This window comes from Lepidochelys olivacea (assembly GCF_965140295.1).
Source record: "Lepidochelys olivacea isolate rLepOli2 genome assembly, chromosome: 1".
Lineage (NCBI taxonomy): Eukaryota > Metazoa > Chordata > Testudines > Cheloniidae > Lepidochelys > Lepidochelys olivacea.
Genome location: NC_140411.1, coordinates 22,409,402 through 22,432,501, shown reverse-complemented (window position 1 = coordinate 22,432,501; position 23,100 = coordinate 22,409,402). Strand labels below are relative to the sequence as shown.

Here is a 23,100-nt window from a genome sequence, read left to right as displayed (position 1 = left end):
GGTCAAAATCCAGCCTGCTCTGCCCTTAGCTTTTGCCTCAAAAGCTTTTAGAGCTGGTTGGACCATTTTACCTATTGAGGCTCTGGGGAAGGGTGGGCAAAGGCCCACAGCTAAAGCCTCCCAGGCTTAAGGGAAGGTGCTACTGGAATCAGGTCTCAAATGATTTTGGGAGACAACAAATGAAAAAAAAACAGGGACAGGAGTGAAGATCACAGGGAGAAACTCAGGGATCCAGAAGGGTACATTTTAGATTAAATGAAATTTCAGTGAAATACATATTCTGTCAAAGCCAAAACGTTTTGTGGTGACATTTCAGTTCCGATGATGCTTTTGTCTAAAAGGTGAGAGACTCATGAGCTATAGCCTGGTGATTAGGGCAATGGCCTGGGAGATGAGATACAAGGTTCAAGTCTTTGCTTTGCCTGAATCAGAGCGATCTGGCATGAAAAACTCTTCTCTGAAGCTGGGTCTCCCACAGGCACATGTATTGATCTGAAAATGGAGGTTTCAACACAATTCTATTTTTGCAAAATTGTTCAAAAGGTTTTGGATTTGTTTTAATGTGAAACTAAAACAAATTTCAAAACCTCAAAAGTTGCTACGAGGCAGAATTGTCCTATTTCAGTCAGGGGTAACTACTTTGTTTATGATACTACAGAATACTTTGCTTGTCAGTGAATGGAGTGTAACACCTTGCCAGATAGTGCATTTGCTTTCTTTGGTATTTTGATTGTAATGCCATTTTTCCATTGTATTGGAGGCTTTTTCTGGTCCTGTATTTCATTGAAAAGTTCAGTGATTTCATCAGTGGTATCACCACAAGCTTTCAACATTTTCCCAATTACTTTGAAATTGCTGCTACAATGTCTTGTCTGTTAGCCTTCTGCTGTCAATTTTCTTGGTGCTTTTTTTGTGGGTTTTTTTTTTTCAATTTAATCTTCAATCTTGCTACACATAAATTGTGGTCATTTCTGATGTCAGCTTGCCTGTGTGCTCTGAAGTCCTGGAGAGTTGACTTAAATTTCCTTCTAATACCTAGTCAGTCAGTTTGGTTATGGTGACACCATTTGAGGAATTCCAAATTACTTTACAGATATTTTTGTACTGGAATAGTATTCCACCAATTATAAATCCTAATGCCAACCATATTGTTTAAATAAAAAGAAAATTGGTATGCTTTTGTTTTACACTGTCTGTCCCAGATGACAGCAAATACCCTAGCTTTTTTGTTGAATTCATGAAACATACTGGTAAGTAATAAACCTACATAAAAACGTATATGAGCATGCAAAATAAAATTGCTATGCAGAACAGACTCTATGGATTTTACACCTTGTTGTCATTATAAAAAAAATGTAGGGAAAAAGTGGGCCATGCATTAAAATATATTTGGCTCTAGGGTAAGTTTGCACATTTTTACAATTAGATATGGGAATGAAGAAATGTTTTACGATTGAAATAATCATGCTTGTGGGTTGAATAGGAATATGAAAACAGCAATGCGTTAAAATTCCTCCCAGTCCTGTACTTCGGGCTGCTACACGTACAATAGTGTAAGTCCATCAGAAGCTTACTGTCTGATGTTATTTAATATTAATGGCTAATTCCTACTGTATTTGCAGTGGATCCCAAGAAGAAATCTTGGGAAAAGACAAGAAGATGTCAACCACAAACTCCCCAAATAATTCCTAGTTTGGGTGTGTCCTGCAGCGTTGAGACATGTTACAGTGGTGGCAAAGGAGTACATGCTCCTTCTCTAATTATTACATTGGCAAAGTATTATGTTATTTTGTGTGAGGAAGGCTGGTCGAGTGGTAGCCTGGAATTCTGAAGACCCTGGTTCAATTCCCTCTATCTGAGACTTCCTGTGTAACTTAGGGGGTAAGTTACTGAACCTCAATTCCCCTGCAAAAAAGGGATGGTCGTACTTCCTTACCTCCTAGGGTTGTTGTGAGTATAAATACATTACAATTGGGGGACACTGTGATACTACAGTAAGGAGGCTATGTAGTGCCTAAGATGGATGGAGGTGGCAAAATAAAGAGGAGAAGGTTTTACTGTCAGGGATATCTGCAGATGATGTTTTTCTGTGCTCCTGAAAGCAGATGGAGTGGATGAAAGTCCCTTTTCAATTCCTTCCCTGAGGGTAGCTCGGACTGTCCAAGGAAACCGATAGTTGAAAAAGCGATACTGCTATGAGGGGGTTGCTGTTTGTTTTTCTGTGACTGTATTTTACGAGCAGAATTTTAAACCACTTACCTCACTGCAGTACACACGGAATGTTCTCTAGCCTATGCTGATAGGCTGCTTCTTCATGATTTTTTTCCTTTCTGAATGACAGATGTGGAAAGCATCCTAGTAACACAGAAGAATAGTCCTGTTGTTGTTAACAGGGGACGCCAAAGCGTAGGTTGAGTGTATCCTTGAGGTGGACTCCTAAAATGAATCCAGAGACAAGGGCTTAGGGAGCAAAGCTGTGTGAAAAATATTGTGCTAATGTTTGTTTAAGGAAACAAGGCCTGATTCAATCATAGTAAAGAAATAGGATGAGATTTTCAAAAGTGTTCATTTGTCGCCTTAGTGCTCCTATTGAAGTTAATGGGAATTTTACTATTCCACTTTGGATAAATGAGTCGTTGGAGCAGGGGGACTGGACCACAGGCCTCCCACCTCCATGATCTAACCACCTGGCTATAGAGTCTTTCTTTCTTGCTTGCTCTTCCCCAGCCCAGTGACACTTTATGTATTTATATACATACAGTGGAACAGATTCAACAGGAGAGACTGAGGGAGACCTACATGAGATGGTTCAATGGTTAGAGCACACTTGAGAGGTGAGAAATCCCTGTTCAAATCCTTTCTTCCCCTCAGGCAGAGGGGGAAATTGAACCCAGGTTTCCCACATCCCAGGTGACTGCTTTAGCCACCAGGCTAAAAGTGGTAAGTTGAGTGGCACAACCGCTGCCACCTTCTCTTCCTCCTCTGGCCAGATTTGAATGGGATCTGATCTAGCAGACATCCTCTAAGCATGGCTACTGGATCAGGCCCTGCATGAGAGTTAGGTGATTCACATCGGTCTTCCCCAGTACATGAATTTCTCTGGGGTCTAGCAAAGGATAGGCGTCCAGGTGCCTACAGTGTGCCCAAGTATCTTTGTGGATCTGGTTAGAGGGGTCCAACTCACTGTTGCTCTTAAGGTGACCAGATGAAATGGACAAAATATCGGGACACATGGGGGAAGTAAAAAAAAATTTTAAAAAGGGGCTGGAGCCGAGTTGCCGAAGGAAAAAAAAAAAAAAAAAAAGCTGGAGTGGCCAAAGCCGCAATATTGGGACAAATGGCGTCCCAACCGTACATTGATCAGGATGCAAGACAAACAACTAAAAATCGGGACAGTCCCGATTTTATTGGGATGTCTGGTCACCATAGTTGCTCTGCACATTATATATTCATTTATATCTATGCACAGTGGGTGCAAAATTGTGCCAGACCAGAATGATTGTGTCTTATAACCATTTGTATTTATATAAATACAAGGAAATGGTGAATCTTACTCTGCGTTCTCTAATAGATATACATAAACTTGGAAGGATTAGAGTTTTATCAGAAAATGTTGGTAAACGTCAATATCACCATATGCACTCATAGAATCATAGAAGATTATGGTTGGAGGTCATCTAGCTCAAAGCAGGACCAACCCCAACTAAATCACCCCAGCCAGGGCTTTGTCAAGCCGGGCCTTAGAAACCTCTAAGAATGGAGATTCCACCACCTTCCTACGTAATCCATTCCAGTGCTTCACCACTCTCCTAGTGAAATAGTTTTTCCTAATATCCAACCTAGACCTCCCGCACTGCAACTTGAGACCATTACTCCTCATTCTGTCATCTGCCACCACTGAGAACAGCTGAGCTCCATCCTCTTTGGAACCCCCCTTCAGGTAGTTGTACGCTGGGTATGTTTAATAGAATCATAGAAGATTAGGGTTAGAAGAGACCTCAGGAGGTCATCTAGCTCTGCTCAAAACAGGACCAACCTCAACTAAATCATTCCAGCCAGGGCTTTGTCAAGCAGGGCCTTAAAAACCCCTAAGGATGGAGATTCCACCACCTACCTAGGTAACCCATTCCAGTGCTTCACCACCCGTCTAGTGAAATAGTGTTTCCTAATATCCAACTTAGACCTCCCCCACTGCAACTTGAGACCATTGCTCCTTGTTCTGTCATCTGCCACCACTGAGAACAGCCGAGCTCCATCCTCTTTGGAACCCCCTCTTCAGGTAGTTGAAGGCTGCTATCAAATCCCCCCTCACTCTTCTCTTCTGCAGACTAAATATGACCAGTTCCCTCAGGCTCTCCTCATAAGTCATGTGCCCCTGCACCCTAATCATTTTTGTTGCTCTCCGCTGCACTCTCTCCAATTTATCCGCATCCTTTCTGTAGTGGGGGGCCCAAAACTGGATGCAATACTCTAGATGTGGCCTCACCAGTGCCGAATAGAGGGGAATATTCACTTCCCTCCATCTGCAGGCAATGCTCCTACTAATGCAGCCCAATATGCCATTGGCCTTCTTGGCAACAAGATCACACTGTTGCCTCATATCCAGCTTCTCGTCCACTGTCACCCCCAGGTCCTTTTTTGCAGAACTGCCACTTAGCCAGTCAGTCCCCAGCCTGTAGCACTGCATGGAATTCTTCCTTGCTAAGTGCAGGACTCTGCACTTTGTCCTTGTTGAACCTCATGAGATTTCTTTTGGCCCAATCCTTCACTTTGTCTAGGTCACTCTGGACTCTGTAGTTAAGTTTCATGCAAGCCAAGTGATGAAATCTTCATGCACTCATTTGCAAACATACATGTGATAGACTGGATATCTTTTGTGTAAAGTGATTAAATATAATGTAAAATAGCTATATAACATTTGAAGCTGCATTTTCAATGCTTGTGAACCCCACTTCTCTTCCTAATAGACTGACAACAGAGTTTGAAAACTTTCTGTCATGACAGTTGGGTCTCCTACATAAGTGAAATAAAATGGGCTTTTAGATTAAAACTTATTAATAGCAAAAAGGTAGGGCTGGCTCAAAGGCCGGAAAAATCAAGAGGTTCTGATATGTATTTACAAAAGACAATATGGACAGTAACAAACACATTTCATTTACTGTTTAGGTTTTACTGAGAGCTGATGTACTGCTGAGCATAACTGTTGGGGAGAAAAATTTCACACACCTTGTTTCAGATAAAAAAAAAAAATAAATATTGTGGGAGCCTCAACTAATTTATAGTGAAATGTAAAGTGCTAGGGAATTTCATAGACTACCTATTCTACCAAGTTCGGCATGCTGAACAGCTACACAAACAGGATGATGGCAAACTACATAAATGTAACAGCAGGAATATTCAATCATCTTCCTTTAGGATTTTGTGTTTGAACTTAAAGATCCCAAGAGTCTTTCAAATGCTTTTCTTTTTTTTTTCCAACTCTGTTTAGACTAGGTGCTCCAAAGATCCCCTTTGGGAAGAAGGAAGTGAATGCATTGTGACTATGGAAATAGCAACTGTGCGGATCAGGACCATCCTTAGGCATACACAACATAGACAGCTGCGTAGGGCACCTGAAAATTTGGGGCACCACTGCATCTTAGTGTCCACCTACCCGACTTTCCTATCCCTGTTCTCACCCTTCCTGCAGGCTCCGAGTCTTCCTCGGGAGGGGATCTAGTAATATTAAAAGTGAAAAACCCTTCCAGCCTGCCAGGCCTATTAGCACAACACTGAAACTGTTAAAGAGCCATTCAAGGGGTAATGAAGCCATTTAACAGGCATTTGCCAACCCCCAGGTATATACTGTCAGTTTCTGAATTTACTGACAAAAACAGTTGTGCATTACTGTAATATTTACTCAGAACATGTCAGTCTACAGGACCTTAGTTTAAAATTTGCTTTAAAAATATTTAATTAGTGTGTTGGTGAAGATTATAAAATCACATCTCTAAAAAATCCTTGCATAGATTTTTAGATGCACAATCATCTTTAGCCTTAAATGCTTGGATCTTCAGACATATAGGTTTTTTTTAATAAATCCTTCAAAAGACCACCCTTATCTAAAATATACATTTTAATTACTATAGTAAAAAAAAAACTTGCTCCCAAAGTCTTCCTGTCCTTTCTGTCCATCCCTTTCTCCCTTCCCTGCCTCCGCCCGTCCCCTATTGAAGAGGTCCCTGAAAAGGACAACACCCCTTGACAACACCCATTTCCTTCCACTGGACAAAGAGTTTCCCTTTCTTTACTTCTGACTATCTGATGAATTAGTTTTAAGAGAACCGTCCAGCAAAATCAGTACCTTAGTAAGATATAAAATCCTTTGTTATGCCTAAAATCTTTGGAAACATATTTTTTAAAGTTGGTGACATTTCATAAACATGTCTATTGTTATGGAGATCACACAAAGTAAATTAGTGTTCCCTTTCCTAAAAGCAATGAACATTGTTATGAACATTCTAAACCTCTGTGACTGATTAATTTAAAATAATGTCTTTGTTTCAGTGAGTTAAATTTGGAATTTGGAAGTAATTTGGAATATTTCTTTATGAAGGTTTAAGAGTACATTTAAAATATAAAATCAGCTTAGAAATACTGATTAAGAAAATGTAAAATAGAGAAGAGCTGCATCATGTATTCCATAATATTTAATGTTGTAGTCAGCAAGACAGCTGACTTGCCCTTACTACAAAGGAAAGGAGTTAAAGAAAGATTGTCTTTTGTATGGAAAGTATATTCTATCAATGGAGCTTTCCCTCTTTGCACTGAAGTGTTGGCACAGGGTATGATTATGGATGAAATCTTGACCATATTGAAGCCAGTGGGTGTTTTGCCACTGTCCTCAGACTCGTAGACTTTAAGGTCAGAGGGACCATCATGATCATAGAATCATAGAATATCAGGGTTGGAAGGGACCTCAGGAGGTCATCTAGTCCAACCCCCCGCTCAAAGCAGGACCAATCCCCAATTAAATCATCCCAGCCAGGGCTTTGTCAAGCCTGACCTTAAAAACTTCTAAGGAAGGAGATTCTACCACCTCCCTAGGTAACGCATTCCAGTGTTTCACCACCCTCCTAGTGAAAAAGTTTTTCCTAATATCCAACCTAAACCTCCCCCACTGCAACTTGAGACCATTACCCCTTGTCCTGTCCTCTTCTACCACTGAGAATGGTCTAGAACCATCCTCTCTGGAACCTCTCAGGTAGTTGAAAGCAGCTATCAAATCCCCCCTCATTCTTCTCTTCTGCAGACTAAACAATCCCTTTTCCCTCAGACTCTCCTCATAAGTCATGTGTTCCAGACCCCTAATCATTTTTGTTGCCCTTCGCTGGACTCTCTCCAATTTATCCACATCCTTCTTGTAGTGTGGGGCCCAAAACTGGACACAGTACTCCAGATGAGGCCTCACCAATGTCGAATAGAGGGGGACGATCACGTCCCTCGATCTGCTTGCTATGCCCCTACTTATACATCCCAAAATGCCATTGGCCTTCTTGGCAACAAGGGCATACTGCTGACTCATATCCAGCTTCTCGTCCACTGTCACCCCTAGGTCCTTTTCCACAGAACTGCTGCCTAGCCATTCGGTGCCTAGTCTGTAGCTGTGCATTGGGTTCTTCCGTCCTAAGTGCAGGACCCTGCACTTATCCTTGTTGAACCTCATCAGATTTGTTTTGGCCCAATCCTCCAATTTGTCTAGGTCCCTCTGTATCCTATCCCTGCCCTCCAGCGTATCTACCACTCCTCCCAGTTTAGTATCATCCGCAAATTTGCTGAGAGTGCAATCCACACCATCCTCCAGATCATTTATGAAGATATTGAACAAAACCGGCCCCAGGACCGACCCCTGGGGCACTCCACTTGACACCGGCTGCCAACTAGACATGCAGCCATTGATCACTACCCGTTGAGCCCGACAATCTAGCCAACTTTCTACCCACCTTATAGTGCATTCATCCAGCCCATACTTCTTTAACTTGCTGACAAGAATACTGTGGGAGACCGTGTCAAAAGCTTTGCTAAAGTCAAGATACAATACATCCACTGCTTTCCCTTCATCCACAGAACCAGTCTCATCATAGAAGGCGATTAGATTAGTCAGGCATGACCTTCCCTTGGTGAATCCATGCTGACTGTTCCTGATCACTTTCCTCTCATGTAAGTGCTTCAGGATTGATTCTTTGAGGATCTGCTCCATGATCTTTCCGGGGACTGAGGTGAGGCTGACTGGCCTGTAGTTCCCAGGATCCTCCTCCTTCCCTTTTTTAAAGATTGGCACTACATTAGCCTTTTTCCAGTCATCCGGGACTTCCCCCGTTCGCCACGAGTTTTCAAAGATAATGGCCAATGGCTCTGCAATCACAGCCGCCAATTCCTTTAGCACTCTCGGATGCAACTCGTCCGGACCCATGGACTTGTGCACATCCAGCTTTTCTAAATAGTCTCTAACCACCTCTTTCTCCACAGAGGGCTGGCCATCTATTCCCCATGTTGTGATGCCCAGCGCAGCAGTCTGGGAGCTGACCTTGTTAGTGAAGACAGAGGCAAAAAAAGCATTGAGTAACATTAGCTTTTTCCACATCCTCTGTCACTAGGTTGCCTCCCTCATTCATTAAGGGGCCCACACTTTCCTTGGCTTTCTTCTTGTTGCCAACATACCTGAAGAAACCCTTCTTGTTACTCTTGACATCTCTCGCTAGCTGCAGCTCCAGGTGTGATTTGGCCCTCCTGATTTCATTCCTACATGCCCGAGCAATATTTTTATACTCTTCCCTGGTCATATGTCCAACCTTCCACTTCTTGTAAGCTTCTTTTTTATGTTTAAGATCCGCTAGGATTTCACCGTTAAGCCAAGCTGGTCGCCTGCCATATTTACTATTCTTTCGACACATTGGGATGGTTTGTCCCTGTAACCTCAACAGGGATTCCTTGAAATACAGCCAGCTCTCCTGGACTCCTTTCCCCTTCATGTTAGTCCCCCAGGGGATCCTACCCATCCGTTCCCTGAGGGAGTCGAAGTCTGCTTTCCTGAAGTGCAGGGTCCGTATCCTGCTGCTTACCTTTCTTCCCTGTGTCAGGATCCTGAACTCAACCAACTCATGGTCACTGCTTCCCGAATTCCCATCCACTTTCGCTTCCCCTGCTAATTCTTCCCGGTTTGTGAGCAGCAGGTCAAGAAAAGACCATCTAGTCTGACATCTAGAATGATCATCTAGTCTGACATCCTGCACATTGCAGGCCACAGAACTTTACCTACCCGCTCCTGTAATAGACCCCTAACCTCTGGCTGAGTTACGGAATTCCTCAAATCATGGTTTAAAGACTTAGTTACAGAGAATTCACCATTTACACTAGTTTAAACCTGTAAATAACTAATACCCCATGCTGCAGAGGAAGATGAAAATCCCCCAGGGTTACTGCCAATCTTCCGTGAGTTCTGGTGTACCATGTGGATAACTTTAAACCCATGACATTGTGCACCAGATACAAACACCATGGCATATATCTAGGGTAACCAGATGTCCTGTTTTTATACAGTCCCTTTTATTTGTGACTTTTTCTTATATAGGCGTCTAGTACCTCCTACCCCCTGTCCTGTGTTTTCACAGTTGTTGTCTGGTCACCCTACATATATCAGCCTCTTCAGCATTTGCAGGTAACAGCATTGCGAACTCTTTAACAAAAATAATATTAAGCTTTCAAATGTAGCCAGTACAGATCTATGGACTGACTGGCACGGTTCCTCCAATCCTTGTGAAAGTATTTTCATGGTCAGTTATGGCCAGATATTATGTTTCTAGGTGGTTGCTTCCCCTACCTTGGTCTGTTTTACTCATACTTGGTAGTGTGGTCATAGGAATTGTGAAGGCCCTTGGGACCAAATGGAAAAATCCAGTGCAGGCCCTGAGTGGTACAAACATGCCTATCTACAGGGAGAGGTTGTTCTGAACTCTAACTTTCCTTTTCCCAAGGTGCTAAGAAGACTTAATGGAGAGGGTAGTGCTTTCCTGCCCCCCTTTTCTGAAGAACATTAATCTGTGTTTTGCTGTGTCCTTTTCTAACATTTCCTTCCATCTTCCTTTCTTTCTAATTAAACATTAGCCAGCATGTTTTGTAGCATATTCCCCCTGTTCTTATTTTTCTGCAAGACATATAATGGATATTATTTTCTCAGGCAGAGAGTAACCTGGAGGATGCTAGTACCTAGCAGGGAGGCATATTGAGGTGGAAAACATCCATATTTGGTTGTCACAGCTCAGAACAGTGACTGTGGTGTGGGGGAGGTAGAGGGATGGTGGTACTGTTCTTGTTGAGCGGAGTATTCTTAACTAGCAACATCCATTCTCTGGAGCCTTACAGTCTAAGGGTTTTTTCTTTGTTGTTCCTTTCCTTCTGCATTGTATTACTGGAAATAAAAGGTGCAGCCCCTTTTAAAGGGGGGAATTATGTGATTTCTGTAACTATAAAAGCTGCTAGAATGTGCTGGGAACTTTTTGTTTGGGCTTGGAAACCAGATCTGAAGGGAGTTCTCTTGCATAGACTGGGTCTGGATACTGCCAGAACCTAACAGTGAGTGAACTGGCATTTTGCACCATTCTGAAGGATTACTTTATTTTGGTGGCTGGCTTAGTTCATTCTTTTAGACATGCTGTTTACATTCTCATTTTTTGCATGTGTAATAAAGAAAAACAATCCCTCATGCTATTTTAAAAATCTCCCTGCTGGAGTCATGTACTTCCCCCAGACAGGGCTGCGAGTTCAAACCCCGCCTGTAGGTAGCAAGTGAGAAGAAACATTAAAGTTCTTGTCATCTTGTGAATTGTGGTTACCTAGTGAATGTTCTGAATCTGATAAGGGGTTTGAAAACAACAAATGGCACAGTGACAGATGGAAATATGCACCATATGGAGCATAATAATATAACTACAGACTCTGAAAACTCCAACTCTGGGGAACCCGCCAGCTGACGTGGGAGGAGTGAGAATTTCATGAATTATGTTACTCTTGAGTAGAGTTGAAAGTACAAAAGACTTCAAGAGCCTACTGATAAATAGGCAAATAGTTTTGCTCTCTGAGTTAGAGGAAAAGGAGGCAGCTTTATTCAGGTTTTTAAAACTTGAACTCTGAGCAAAACATAATAAAAGAAAAATGGTGTATATGAGAGGATATTTATATACATATTCAAAACTCATCTGCAGGAATGATTTGCATCTGTGATCCCATCGTCGTACACATACTAAGCAGGTTAAAACAGGTTAGTGTTAGAACGGGAGATGGCCAAGGAACTGTAATGATCTTGGGGTTCATTAAATATCAAACCAGTGAATGAGAGAGGAATAAAACTTTAATAAATAAACTGGAGAGCTTCTGTAGTGAGCTGCTGCACACAGCTATGTGGTGTTCCCAACCCCTGCCTTCAGAGCACATCTCCAAATTCCTATGTTCATAATACTGTCCCTTATGAGGGAGCATTTCTAAATTTTAATCTTCTATACGCATACCTCTACATCTTCCCTCTTACAGAAAAGTCGACCACTTCTAGTCCTGCTGTTGTCTTACTGACAGTCACTGTAGTGAGAAATCTAATAAGAATGTGCAAAATACCTATTTGGTGCTGTGAAATACAGAGTTTCTGGCTCTTGCCTGGAGAGAAGCTGGCTCCACCCCGATGTGCAGTTCCACTGGGCTGTGGTCCTTTCTGCCGGCTTTATTATCTTGGTATTCCGATAAACACTGAATGGCTTGATACCACAGGGATTCAGGTTCCCAGAAATAAGGAGCTCTCAACCAGAAAATGTAACTAAATGGGACATAGTAACAAAAATGGATTGTAAAAGCTTTTAGCTAGTTATCTATACTGGACAAATGAGGAAACAGCAAGGATAATAGTTAGAGTGGAAACTTCTTGGGGCATGGATGGTGTCTTCCATTCTATGCTGTACAGCTCGAGCACTCGAAAAATAACTTCAGAAGTGCTCAACATTGACTTCAATGGGAACAGTTAATCTAGGGCTGAGCGCTTTGGAAAATCCCACAGTGACAAGGTAAAGATGCTGCAGCCTATAAAGGGGTTCCTGCCTGTTACATGACTGCTCATAGAAGAATATAAAATAAAGTCAAAACTGGGTAAAAGGGTAACTAAGAGGAAGGATGTGCTCTCTCCCCTCTCAGCTGGCTAAAGAAGGGAAAGTCTCTGGGAATTATTGCCAAGCGTTTTTTTGGTTGATTTGTTTTTGTTGTGTGATCTTTTTGTGGATAATAAAACAAGCCCTGAGGAAAGGGCCTTAAAACGCCTTATGCTTGGAGGTTTTTTCCCCTTCCCTTGGCTTCTGAATCTTCCCACCATCTTATACCCATCCTAAATATTGTCTTTTAGTGTTTGTTAGAAGAAAGAAAGTCCTAATGTGAGTGTTTGTTGAAACAGTACAGTGTAGCTCCCATTATTGTGTGGTGTATGTGTGATTTAAGGGAAGGTTTCTGAGTCTTAGGATAAAGAGGTGGGAAAATTAGCAAATAATTAGAAAAATATCATAGGTGCTAATTCCATCTGCAGCCTTTTTATAGGAAGGGCCAGGAATCAAGTAGTAATAACTGAGCATTTGGACAGATGGAAAGTGTTAAGATAGCTGTCAGTATTTTAGGACCAATAAGAATTTATGGGACATAAAAGGAGTCGTCAAGATTAAGGTCTTAAAGCCATATATATTCATTCAGAAGAATAGTTCCCTTGAAGTCAATAGGCCTGGTCTGAAGCTGGTCAGAATGTTCGTTTATCATGCAGAAAATTTTGAATTTTGGTGTAAAAAATTGAAAACTGAAAATTTTCAGCTGAACATTTCAGTCTGAAAATCAAAGATCTCTATTTGAAAATGCTGCTGTGGTGTCTCCTGGGAGTTATAGTTCAGACACCTCATGCCTCCATTCTTCTCTATGGGCCTAGCTTCCTGGCTGGTCTGCATTTCCCGTGAGGCCCCTTAATTTCCCTTTTTGATGAGCCACGCATGTACCACGGGAAACGTAGTCTTGTTGAGGAACTTGGCTCACAGAGGATGTGGGCATGAAACATTTGAACTGCAACTCCCATGAAGCATGAATTAAAACCAAATATCTTTGGGGATTTGTGTGTTCAGTTTTTCAACTAAAAGTTGAAAATGTCCACAGAAAATAGATAATTTAATGAAAAGACGAATTTTATCAAAATCTCAATTTTTCCATTGACAAGCAGTTTTGATGGAAAATTTTCAACAAACCCTTCTCCATACATGTGAGTAAAGCTACTCATCTACCCAAAGTATTTATAGAATTGGGTCCTAAACTGGTATATGTGATAAAAATAATGGAAGAAGGGCTTGTGTAATTAGCGTAACAGTGGACTTAGAAGGAGAGGTTTAATTTATAGCAGGCTTACAAACATAAAGGTGGAAAGTAGGGTAAAAATTGCTAAGATAAAGATGCAGAGGAACTGGGAGAGTAAGAGTTCTAGTCTGTTTTAGCCAGACATACAAAATAAAATAGCAAAGCTTAAAGTTAATCTTAATTAAAAGTCCACGATTTTAGCTAGTTCCTGATTTGTTTAGAGATCCTGCATGCAATATATGCGTATTTCTCTCAGGCAGTAGGTGTGCATGTGTCATAAATATAAAGGGAAGGGTAAACCCCTTTAAAATCCCTCCTGGCCAGAGGAAAGCTCCTCTCACCTGTAAAGGGTTAAGAAGCTAAAGGTAACCTCGCTGGCACCTGACCAAAATGACCAATGAGGAGACAAGATACTTTCAAAAGCTGTGAGGAGGGAGAGAAACAAAGGGTCTGTGTCTGTCAGTACGCTGGTTTTTTTTGCTGGGGATAGACCAGGAATAGAGTCTTAGAACTTTAGTAAGTAATCTAGCTAGGTATGTGTTAGATTATGATTTCTTTAAATGGCTGAGAAAAGAATTGTGCTGAACAGAATGACTATTCCTGTCTGTGTGTCTTTTTTGTAACTTAAGGTTTTGCCTAGAGGGATTCTTTATGTTTTGAATCTAATTATCCTGTAAGGTATCTACCATCCTGATTTTACAGAGGTGATTCCTTTATTTCTATTTACTTCTACTTCCATTAAAAGTAGTCTTGTAAGAAAACGGAATGCTTTTTCATTGTTCTCAGATCCAAGGGTTTGGGTCTGTGGTCACCTATGCAAATTGGTGAGGATTTTTACCAAACCTTCCCCAGGAAGTGGGGTGCAAGGGTTGGGAGGATTTTGGGGGGAAAGACGTGTCCAAACTACGTTTCCCAGTAAACCCAGTTAGAGTTTGGTGGTGGCAGTGGATATTCCAAGGACAAAGGATAAAATTAATTTGTACCTTGGGGAAGTTTTAACCTAAGCTGGTAAAAGTAAGCTTAGGAGGTTTTCATGCAGGTCCCCACATCTGTACCCTAGAGTTCAGAGTGGGGGAGGAACCTTGACAACATATATATTTTTTCTTTTGTCTTAGGCCATGTCTACACTGCACACCACTGGCAGTGTCGGGTAGGGTATATGTAGCTATACACTGCAACAAAAACGAGGCTGTGTCAACACTGTGGTGTATAGCTTTTCCCTGCTGCTGGAGCCTTTCCCTGCATCAGGGAAAGTCCAGTAGTGGGGAGGCAGGGGGAGATGGGGGAGGCACTGCTTGGGAATGTAGAGAACCATGTAAGGTAAATACCTTAGGGGTTCAGGTGTGTCTTTACTCTTCTCACCTCAGCAGTACCTCACCATCTACACTGCTATTTATAGATGTACTAGTGGAGTTTGCAGTGTATGTTCTCTACATACCACTGGAAAGAGGGTGCAGTGTATCTGTACCCTTAGTGTCTGAGGTGAGGAGAATAAGACCTAGAGGATTTCTTAGATTATTTCCCTTGCCCCCTTACTTTTTCACCTTTTTGAGTGCTTGATACCCAGAGAAACAATTAAAAGATTTAACCCTCCAGTTGAGTTCAGATAGTTCCCTATTAAAATTGGCATATGGGCATTCTTTGCTTGGGCATTATTGTTTGGTATGTGGGCATTGTTATTTAATTGAGAAAGTTTTAGAAATAACTAGTCTTCTGTAAAGATACAGTACAGGTTTATTAAGGCTTAGTGTATTTTTGGCTAATGATTTATAAATCATTTCTTAGCTGTTCAAGATGCTGCTAACTCATATGTATTATTTATCTTGCCTAGGAGTGCTTGTCATAGACTAGGACACCACTGTGGTAGGCACTGTAAAAATCCAGAACAAAAAGACAAAAGAACAAAACTAAATAAAAAGACAAAAAAACCCAAAGAATGTTCTGTACAAATCCAGAAGAATCTAAGTGTAAGACAAGAGGCAACAGATGGATTAAGACAGTCAGATGTGGGGGGAGTACAAGGAAACAGTGAAACGATATGGCCCACATGATAGGTTGCGATGTCAGCACACCAGCAGCTTAACAGTTGTCAAGTTTTATACAGGCATCACAGCAAAGGAGAGTTTGAAGGAGGATAATGAGGTAGCTCTGCAGATGCTTAAGGGAGCTCCTCTGAAATGTGAGGGGCAACATGGGGGAAATAAAGGGATTGTTTGAAAATTTAAAAAATGAGCAACATCTCCATATTAAATAAGAGAAAATATGCAGGGTATAGGGATAGACCATGACGGATCTTGAAAGTGAAGACAGGTAGCTTATGTTTCACGTGATAGGGAAGTGGGAGCCAATAGAGGGATGCAAAGAGAGGAGTGACACGGGCAAAGTGATAAATTAGGAAAATGATCTTTGTAGCAACATTTTGAATGTTCTGAGCAGGGGATTGGACTAGATGACCTCCTGAGGTCCCTTCCAACCCTGATATTCTATGATTCTATAAATGGATCTGAGCGGAGCAAGACTGCATTTGGCAAGGCCAGAGAAAAGGGTATTGTTGTAATTGAGGTTTGAGGTGATGGAAAGCCTGGATGAGAGTTTTACCTATGTGGATGGATAGGAAAGAGAGATTATGCAGAAAGAATTGGTAACAGTTAGCTATAGCCTGGATGTGAAGACGTAGAGAGAGGTCCATGCTGAAGATGACACTGAGATTACAGGCCTTAATGACAGGTAGAATGGGGGTGGTGTCCACAGTGACAAAAAGAGAAGGTAGCAGGAAGGAGAGAGATTAGAAGCTGTGTTTTGGTCATGTTGAGCTTGAGCTTGCAACTACACATCCACAAGGAGATGTCAGAGAAACAGGCTGAGATTTTAATTTGGACAGAAGGAGACAGGTCTGGAGTAGAGAGGTAAATCTTATGAGTTGCCCTCATAAAGATGGTAGTTGAACATGTGGTTGCAGATGCGATTGCCAGCATATAAAGTATAGAATGAGAAGAGACAGGGAACCAGGGCAGAACCCTGATGAGCCCCCACAGAAAACTGGTGGAGAGGAGGAGGAGGAGGAGGATCCTCCAAAAGCCATGTTGAAGGAGCGATTATAGCAATTGGAGGAAAACCAGGAGAAGACAGAGTCACAGAAGCCAAGGGAGGACAAGATTTCAGAAAGAGGCACACCGTCGACAGCTGATAGGTCAAGGAGGATGAAGATGGAGTATTGGTTCTGAACTTTGGCTAGAAAGAGGTCATTAGAGACTTCGACAAGAGTGATTTCACTGAAATTCCAAGGGTGGAAGATGTACTGGAGAGGGTCTGGGTGAAATTGGAGGAGAGGCGCTATGAACAGTGATTGTAAACAGCTTGTTCAATGAGTTTAGAGATGAAAAGGAGATGGGGCGGTAGTTAAAGAGGCAAGTCGGATGAAGGGAGGGGTTTTTTTAAGATGGGAGAGACTAAAGCATGCTTGTATTGTGAGGGGAAAGAGACAGAGAAGAGTGGGATGCAATAACTGGGAGAAGTGGAGGGGTTAGAGGAGGAGAGCAGATGAGAAACTTTTGCATCTGACTAGGTAGAAGGAGAGAGTTATAGAAGGGAAAGTGGGGGAAGGGAAGGCAAGCTGAGGGGAGGGAGAAGGTCATGTCTTATTTTGTCAGTTTTCTCTTGGTAGAAATGGGCAAGGTCCTGTGCAGAGAGAAAATTTCTCTCTAGGTTGGCAACACAGATTACAGTATTCATTTGAGAACCACAAAGAAGAAATTACTGTACTAGGCCACTTGCTTTTCCCAATTTACTTTCATGTGTAGGAACGTATATAGAGATATAGCAAGCTAGTCTGACAGCTTGCTGATCCTGTTGATCAGGTCAAGGATTGTGACCAGATTAATTACTAGCAATTTTCTGGATCTGAAAGTGCTAGGAAGGGGTGCTGCCCTATTCTTTTCAAAGGTTGCTCCAAGAGGCAGAATCAGAATAGTCTTGCAATACAGCTGACATACATCTATGGATAAATGTCAGGGGCTGGCAGTGATTCACTTGGAAAGCCTGCAGCAGTTTACAATATCATTACTTACAGTGAACATTGTTATAGTTATTAAAGCCGAGAAGTTAATGTGGCTAAGATGGGAAAGGGCGGGGCAGGAGGGAGAGTGCACTGAAAGTGTGAAACCTTTTCAAAATAATTTCCTGCTGAGAATTTCAATGAACTTTTGGTGACGAGCTGTGACAGTTAGGCATACCCCACATAACAAGCAAGCTTTATTTGAAAAAAGCTCTTCAAGCATGGTGTTACCTTATACTGTATCCACTTGTGCTGCAGATCCAGCTAAAAATTCCTTTCTCATGCTTCCTTGACAAGCCCGCTTTCTTTTTTCTTGAGAGTAGGTTTTAGCGATTAAGATTAAATCTACTGAGAACCACGGGATGCCACGGATGCTAAGCTCTTCTTAAAAATTCGACCGGACACTTGACAGAAAAGCAAAGCTTACTTTCTGTTTTAGCGGTGCTTTAAGGCACCTGCGGTGATGCTGCATCTAAACTGGAGTGGCCATATTTCAAAAATGAGTGGTCTAAGGGCCCTCTGTGATCTCCATGACATCTTTACTTTGAAGATTCATCAGGACATTCACTGACAGTATGTTGTTAGGAAAACTCTTAGGGAAAGTATCTTAAAGTATTATCAAAGAGGGAGCCTGTGTTGTCTACATTGTGTGATCACGCATATTATAAAATATATGGAAAGTAAAATGAGCTGGACCTGATCTTAATGGATAAAAGGCTAAATCATGGGTTTATCATGCCATTTTAGAAAGGCTTAGTAACCCCTTGTAGAATATCTGTAAAATGTTCCATTTCCAATATTACAGCTAGCTGAATAGTATTACAATATGTATATCCCAAAATCCTTTTTGTCTATTATTTAGTCCAATATTGAACAATTATTCAGGACCACATATTTGCACTGGGCTTGCAGATTGCATTCAAATCTCTTAAGAAATAATAATGACTGTGAAACACTGAAAGAAAAGGAGTACTTGTGGCACCTTAGAGACTAACCAATTTATTTGAGCATGAGCTTTCGTGAGCTACAGCTCACTTCATCGGATGCATGCCGTGGAAACTGCAGCAGACTTTATTTATACACAGAGGATATGAAAAAATACCTCCTCCCACCCCACTGTCCTGCTGGTAATAGCTTATCTAAAGTGATCATCAGGTGGGCCATTTCCAGCACAAATCCAGGTTTTCTCACCCTCCACCCCCCCACACAAATTCACTCTCCTGCTGGTGATAGCCCATCCAAAGTGACAACTCTTTACACAATGTGCATGATAATAAAGTTGGGCCATTTCCTGCACAAATCCAGGTTCTCTCACCCCCTCACCCCCCTCCCAAAAACCACACACACAAACTCACTATCCTGCTGGTAATAGCTCATCCAAAGTGACCATTCTCCCTACAATGTGCATAATTAAGGTGGGCCATTTCCAGCACAAATCCAGGTTTTCTCACATCCCCCCACCCCATACACACACAAACTCACTCTCCTGCTGGTAATAGCTCATCCAAACTGACCACTCTCCAAGTTTAAATCCAAGTTAAACCAGAACATCTGGGGGGGGGGGTAGGAAAAAACAAGAGGAAATAGGCTACCTTGCATAATGACTTAGCCACTCCCAGTCTCTATTTAAGCCTAAATTAATAGTATCCAATTGGAAATGAATTCCAATTCAGCAGTTTCTCGCTGGAGTCTGGATTTGAAGTTTTTTTGTTTTAAGATAGCGACCTTCATGTCTGTGATTGCGTGACCAGAGAGATTGAAGTGTTCTCTGACTGGTTTATGAATGTTATAATTCTTGACATCTGATTTGTGTCCATTTATTCTTTTACGTAGAGACTGTCCAGTTTGACCAATGTACATGGTAGAGGGGCATTGCTGGCACATGATGGCATATATCACATTGGTGGATGTGCAGGTGAACGAGCCTCTGATAGTGTGGCTGATGTTATTAGGCCCTGTGATGGTGTCCCCTGAATAGATATGTGGGCACAATTGGCAACGGGCTTTGTTGCAAGGATAAGTTCCTGGGTTAGTGGTTCTGTTGTGTGGTATGTGGTTGTTGGTGAGTATTTGCTTCAGGTTGGGGGGCTGTCTGTAGGCAAGGACTGGCCTGTCTCCCAAGATTTGTGAGAGTGTTAGCACTGGCTAGAACTTGGCATGTTGTACGCAAGTGATGTATAAGCTTCCCCACAAAGCTCTGCCAGTGCACCTCATTCCTGACCACCTAACTGAAATGCATTTTAAGGAGAAGAAATTGAGATGTGATAACAGAAATAGAGTTTTGGGTGGGTTTGATGAGCAGTTCTCTCTCCTCACTCAGATTGAAGCAGCCAGTTATCTGTGTCTACAAGCAGCACTGGCGATAACAAACCCCAGAAGTCTGGTAGGCAGAATAAAATCAGAAAAGTGTTTAAAATAAGCATATTGAACATATTTTACCCCATACACTTGGTGAACAAATTGTACATTTATCTGCAGTAGCTAATAGGGCTGTTGTAAGCCTGAATGCATGTGTGTAAAGTTGCCTGGATTCCTCAGATGAGGGGAGGCTAAAAGGGCACAGGTTTATATATCATTGCTCTTCAAAAGAATGTCTATGACCACAACTATTTTAAACTTGAAAACAATAACAATCAGTACATAATTCTCAAAGAGGTTCTAAAATTGCTGGCAATTGAGAGGAGGTTGGCACACTAGGTTGTGGGTGTGTGCAGGTATAGATACATGTAATAATAAAGGACTGTTTACCTGATACATTCCAATGGCTACTCCAAATAATTCATTTGCTGTTTTAAATATGCAGAAAATGTGTGTGCCAAAAATTGCTCATTTAAAATTTTTTTGGGATATGAGTAGTAGTTGCTTTTCAGCAGAAAATAATATATTTTAATTTTTTTCTTCTCCCGCATCCTGAGGTGCATAGGGCGTCCACCGTTTTATTCAGAGTTTCAGTTTATGTAGTGATGCTGTTGTTTCTTAGGCTGCTTTACTGGAAATTAAAGCATTCAGGTTAAAATTTTCAAAGACTCCTAACTGGTGTAGGAGCGCAAGTCTCATTGAATGTCACTGAGTCTTGGTCTCTGAAGTCTCTTAGGTGCCTTTGAAAATTTTATCTTTAATTATTACATTTAAGCTTGATCTTGCTTCTGCAGAAGTCTACGTGAGTTTTTCCATTGATTTTGGCAACTCTTCCTGTACTTTTCTAGCCTGCCTTGTTTTAGCTGACAGCGAATTTTTTCTGGCTGACTCATATACACCTGGAAGTATGGCACTGCTAAGTAAAAAAAAAGACACCTTTGAGAAGCAAGGAGACGCCACTCGCACACAGCAGCTAAGTTCTGAGGAATTCTAGCAGCGGATAAGTTTTTTGTTTTTCTTTTCCCAGGGTAATTCTGGACTGGGGTTCAGTATTGCTGGAGGAACAGACAACCCTCATATTGGGGACGATCCTGGGATATTTATTACTAAGATTATACCAGGAGGAGCTGCAGCAGAGGATGGAAGACTCAGGTAAAAACTTACTACATGACATGCATTTGGAAACTAAATGTACCATTATTAATTATTTTATAATGCTCAAATGTGTGCTAGGTGTTTCACAGAAGACAGACACATGGGGCTGAATTCTTCTCTTTGCTATGCCTGAACAAGCAGTATAAAGTGGCCAGAGAAGGTTACTGAAGAATTTCCTCTGTGCAGGGGAATTCCCTGCTGGCCTAAAGCTGCCAGAGGTAGCTCTGTCTCTTTCTCTGCATTAGCCATCCCACCTGGTTTGAGAGAGCACTGTGTGGGCAGGACAGGGGCATACCAGTGTGGAGCTCTGCCACGCCTAATCCTTACACGTACACACTTGAGGAACCTTATTCCAGTGGCATAGGTTAAGTCTTTCCCTGCACAGCCCTGACTTGTCATAGCTGGGCAGCACTAAATTTCGGATCCACAACCAGCTGTCTGTAGCTACCCTTTACACTCCCCTTTGGGGACTCCTTACCGTTCCTTGGCTGCAGCGGTGAGGTATGCTTTCTTCCATTTTCAGATGGCCTTTCTTCTCAGATGAGGACCTAACCACAGTGATGTATTCTGTTGCCACCTCCAGGCTAGGTTATTGCTATTGCTCTTGCGGTGAATGCTGCAGCCACATGGAAGCAGCAACATATAGCAGTGTACCTCTTTAAGCAACAACGGACAAAATGAACACGCCATCCCAGTGCTTGTGCTTTCCATTCATTTATGGACTGAATTCAAAGTCCTAGTCCTAATCTGCAAGGTGTTCAGTTATCTCCATGAATGCCTCACCATCTGCCAGCCACGAATCGTATGTCTACATTGCAATTAAAAACCTGTCTCTGGCCCATGCCTGCAGACTTGGGCTTGTGGGGCTCAGATTGCGAGGCTGTTTAATTGCAGTATAGATTTCTGGGCTTGGGCTACAGCCCAAGCTCTGGGACCCTTCCACTTTGCAGGGTCCTAGAGCCCGAGCTGCAGTCTGAGCTCAGAAGTCTACACTGCAATTAAACAGCCCCGCAGCCCAAGCCCTGCCAGTCCAAATCAGCTAGCACAGACCAGCCCTGGATGTTTAATTGCAGTGTAGATATCCTGTTCTCAGCCAGGGGTATGCTTACCCCTGGGGGTATGCAGAGGTCTTCCAGGGGGTACATCAAGTCATTCAGATATTTGACTAATTTTACAACAGGCTACATAAAAAGCACTACAAAGTCAGTACAAACTAACATTTCCTACAGGCAATGACTTGTTCTATGCTGCTCTATATACTGTACTATGAAATTAGAGTACAATATTTATATTCCAGTCAATTTATTTTATAATTATATGGTAAAAATGAGAAAGTCAGCAATTTTAAAGTAATAGTATGCTGTGACACTTCTGTATTTTTATGTCTGATGTTGTAAGTAAGCAAGTAGTTTAAGTGAGGTGAAACTTGTGGGAATGCAAGACAAATCAGACTCTTGAAAGGAGTACAGTAGTCTGGAAAGATGGCAAACCACGCCTTAAGACTTCTAATGCATCAGAAGGAAAATGTAGCTGGAAAGGCCCAGGATAAAATTCTCAGGCTGTGTAGCTATAGCGTTCTGAGTGGTAGGGTCTGAGTTGTAAGAATTCCTTGCCAAAGGAGATCAAATGAGCCTAAACCACACTACATTCAAAACATATGGTAGGATGCATCTTTTTTCCAAAGTCTTTTCCTACTAATAAAATAGAACCACGGGAAGCAGCTTTTGGATATTTCTTTTGTCATATAAGTAGCTATGTTCAGCACTATTACTGCTTCTTCTCGCCGTTAATTATTTGTATTATGGTAGCGCTTTGGGGCCATTGTGCTAGGCATTGCACAAACATAACATAGACCGTCCTGGTCCTGAAGAGCTTACAAGTTACATGTAAGAGGGCAGACAATGAGTGGATATAAGGAACCGGCAGGCGGGAGCACAAGCAGACATTGGCACTTGGAATCATGATAATAGGCACTCAAGATACTCGTTACAGTGCCCAGCATGATTGGGGCCTTCACCTCTAGACACTACCTCACCAGAAATAGTAAGAAATCCAAACAGAATTTATATATTAGCGGTTGAATTTCCAAACAGATCTACTAGTGAAGATGTTTAACTATTTTAACAGACTGTTTT

At 41.9% G+C, this 23,100-nt stretch overlaps 1 protein-coding gene across 12 annotated transcripts in view; it reads left to right on the top strand.

The window, feature by feature from the left end:
* The window catches only part of DLG2 (discs large MAGUK scaffold protein 2), a gene marked incomplete at its 5' end in the record, with an annotated part of 1,505,837 nt that overhangs the window by 1,028,982 nt on the left and 453,755 nt on the right, over positions 1–23,100 (top strand). For all 12 annotated transcript variants that reach the window (XM_084617703.1, XM_084617709.1, XM_084617707.1 and 9 more), the window contains one exon: positions 20,838–20,962. In XM_084617703.1, coding sequence (XP_084473829.1) covers positions 20,838–20,962 — 125 coding nt within the window. The remainder of the gene's footprint in view (positions 1–20,837; positions 20,963–23,100) is intronic.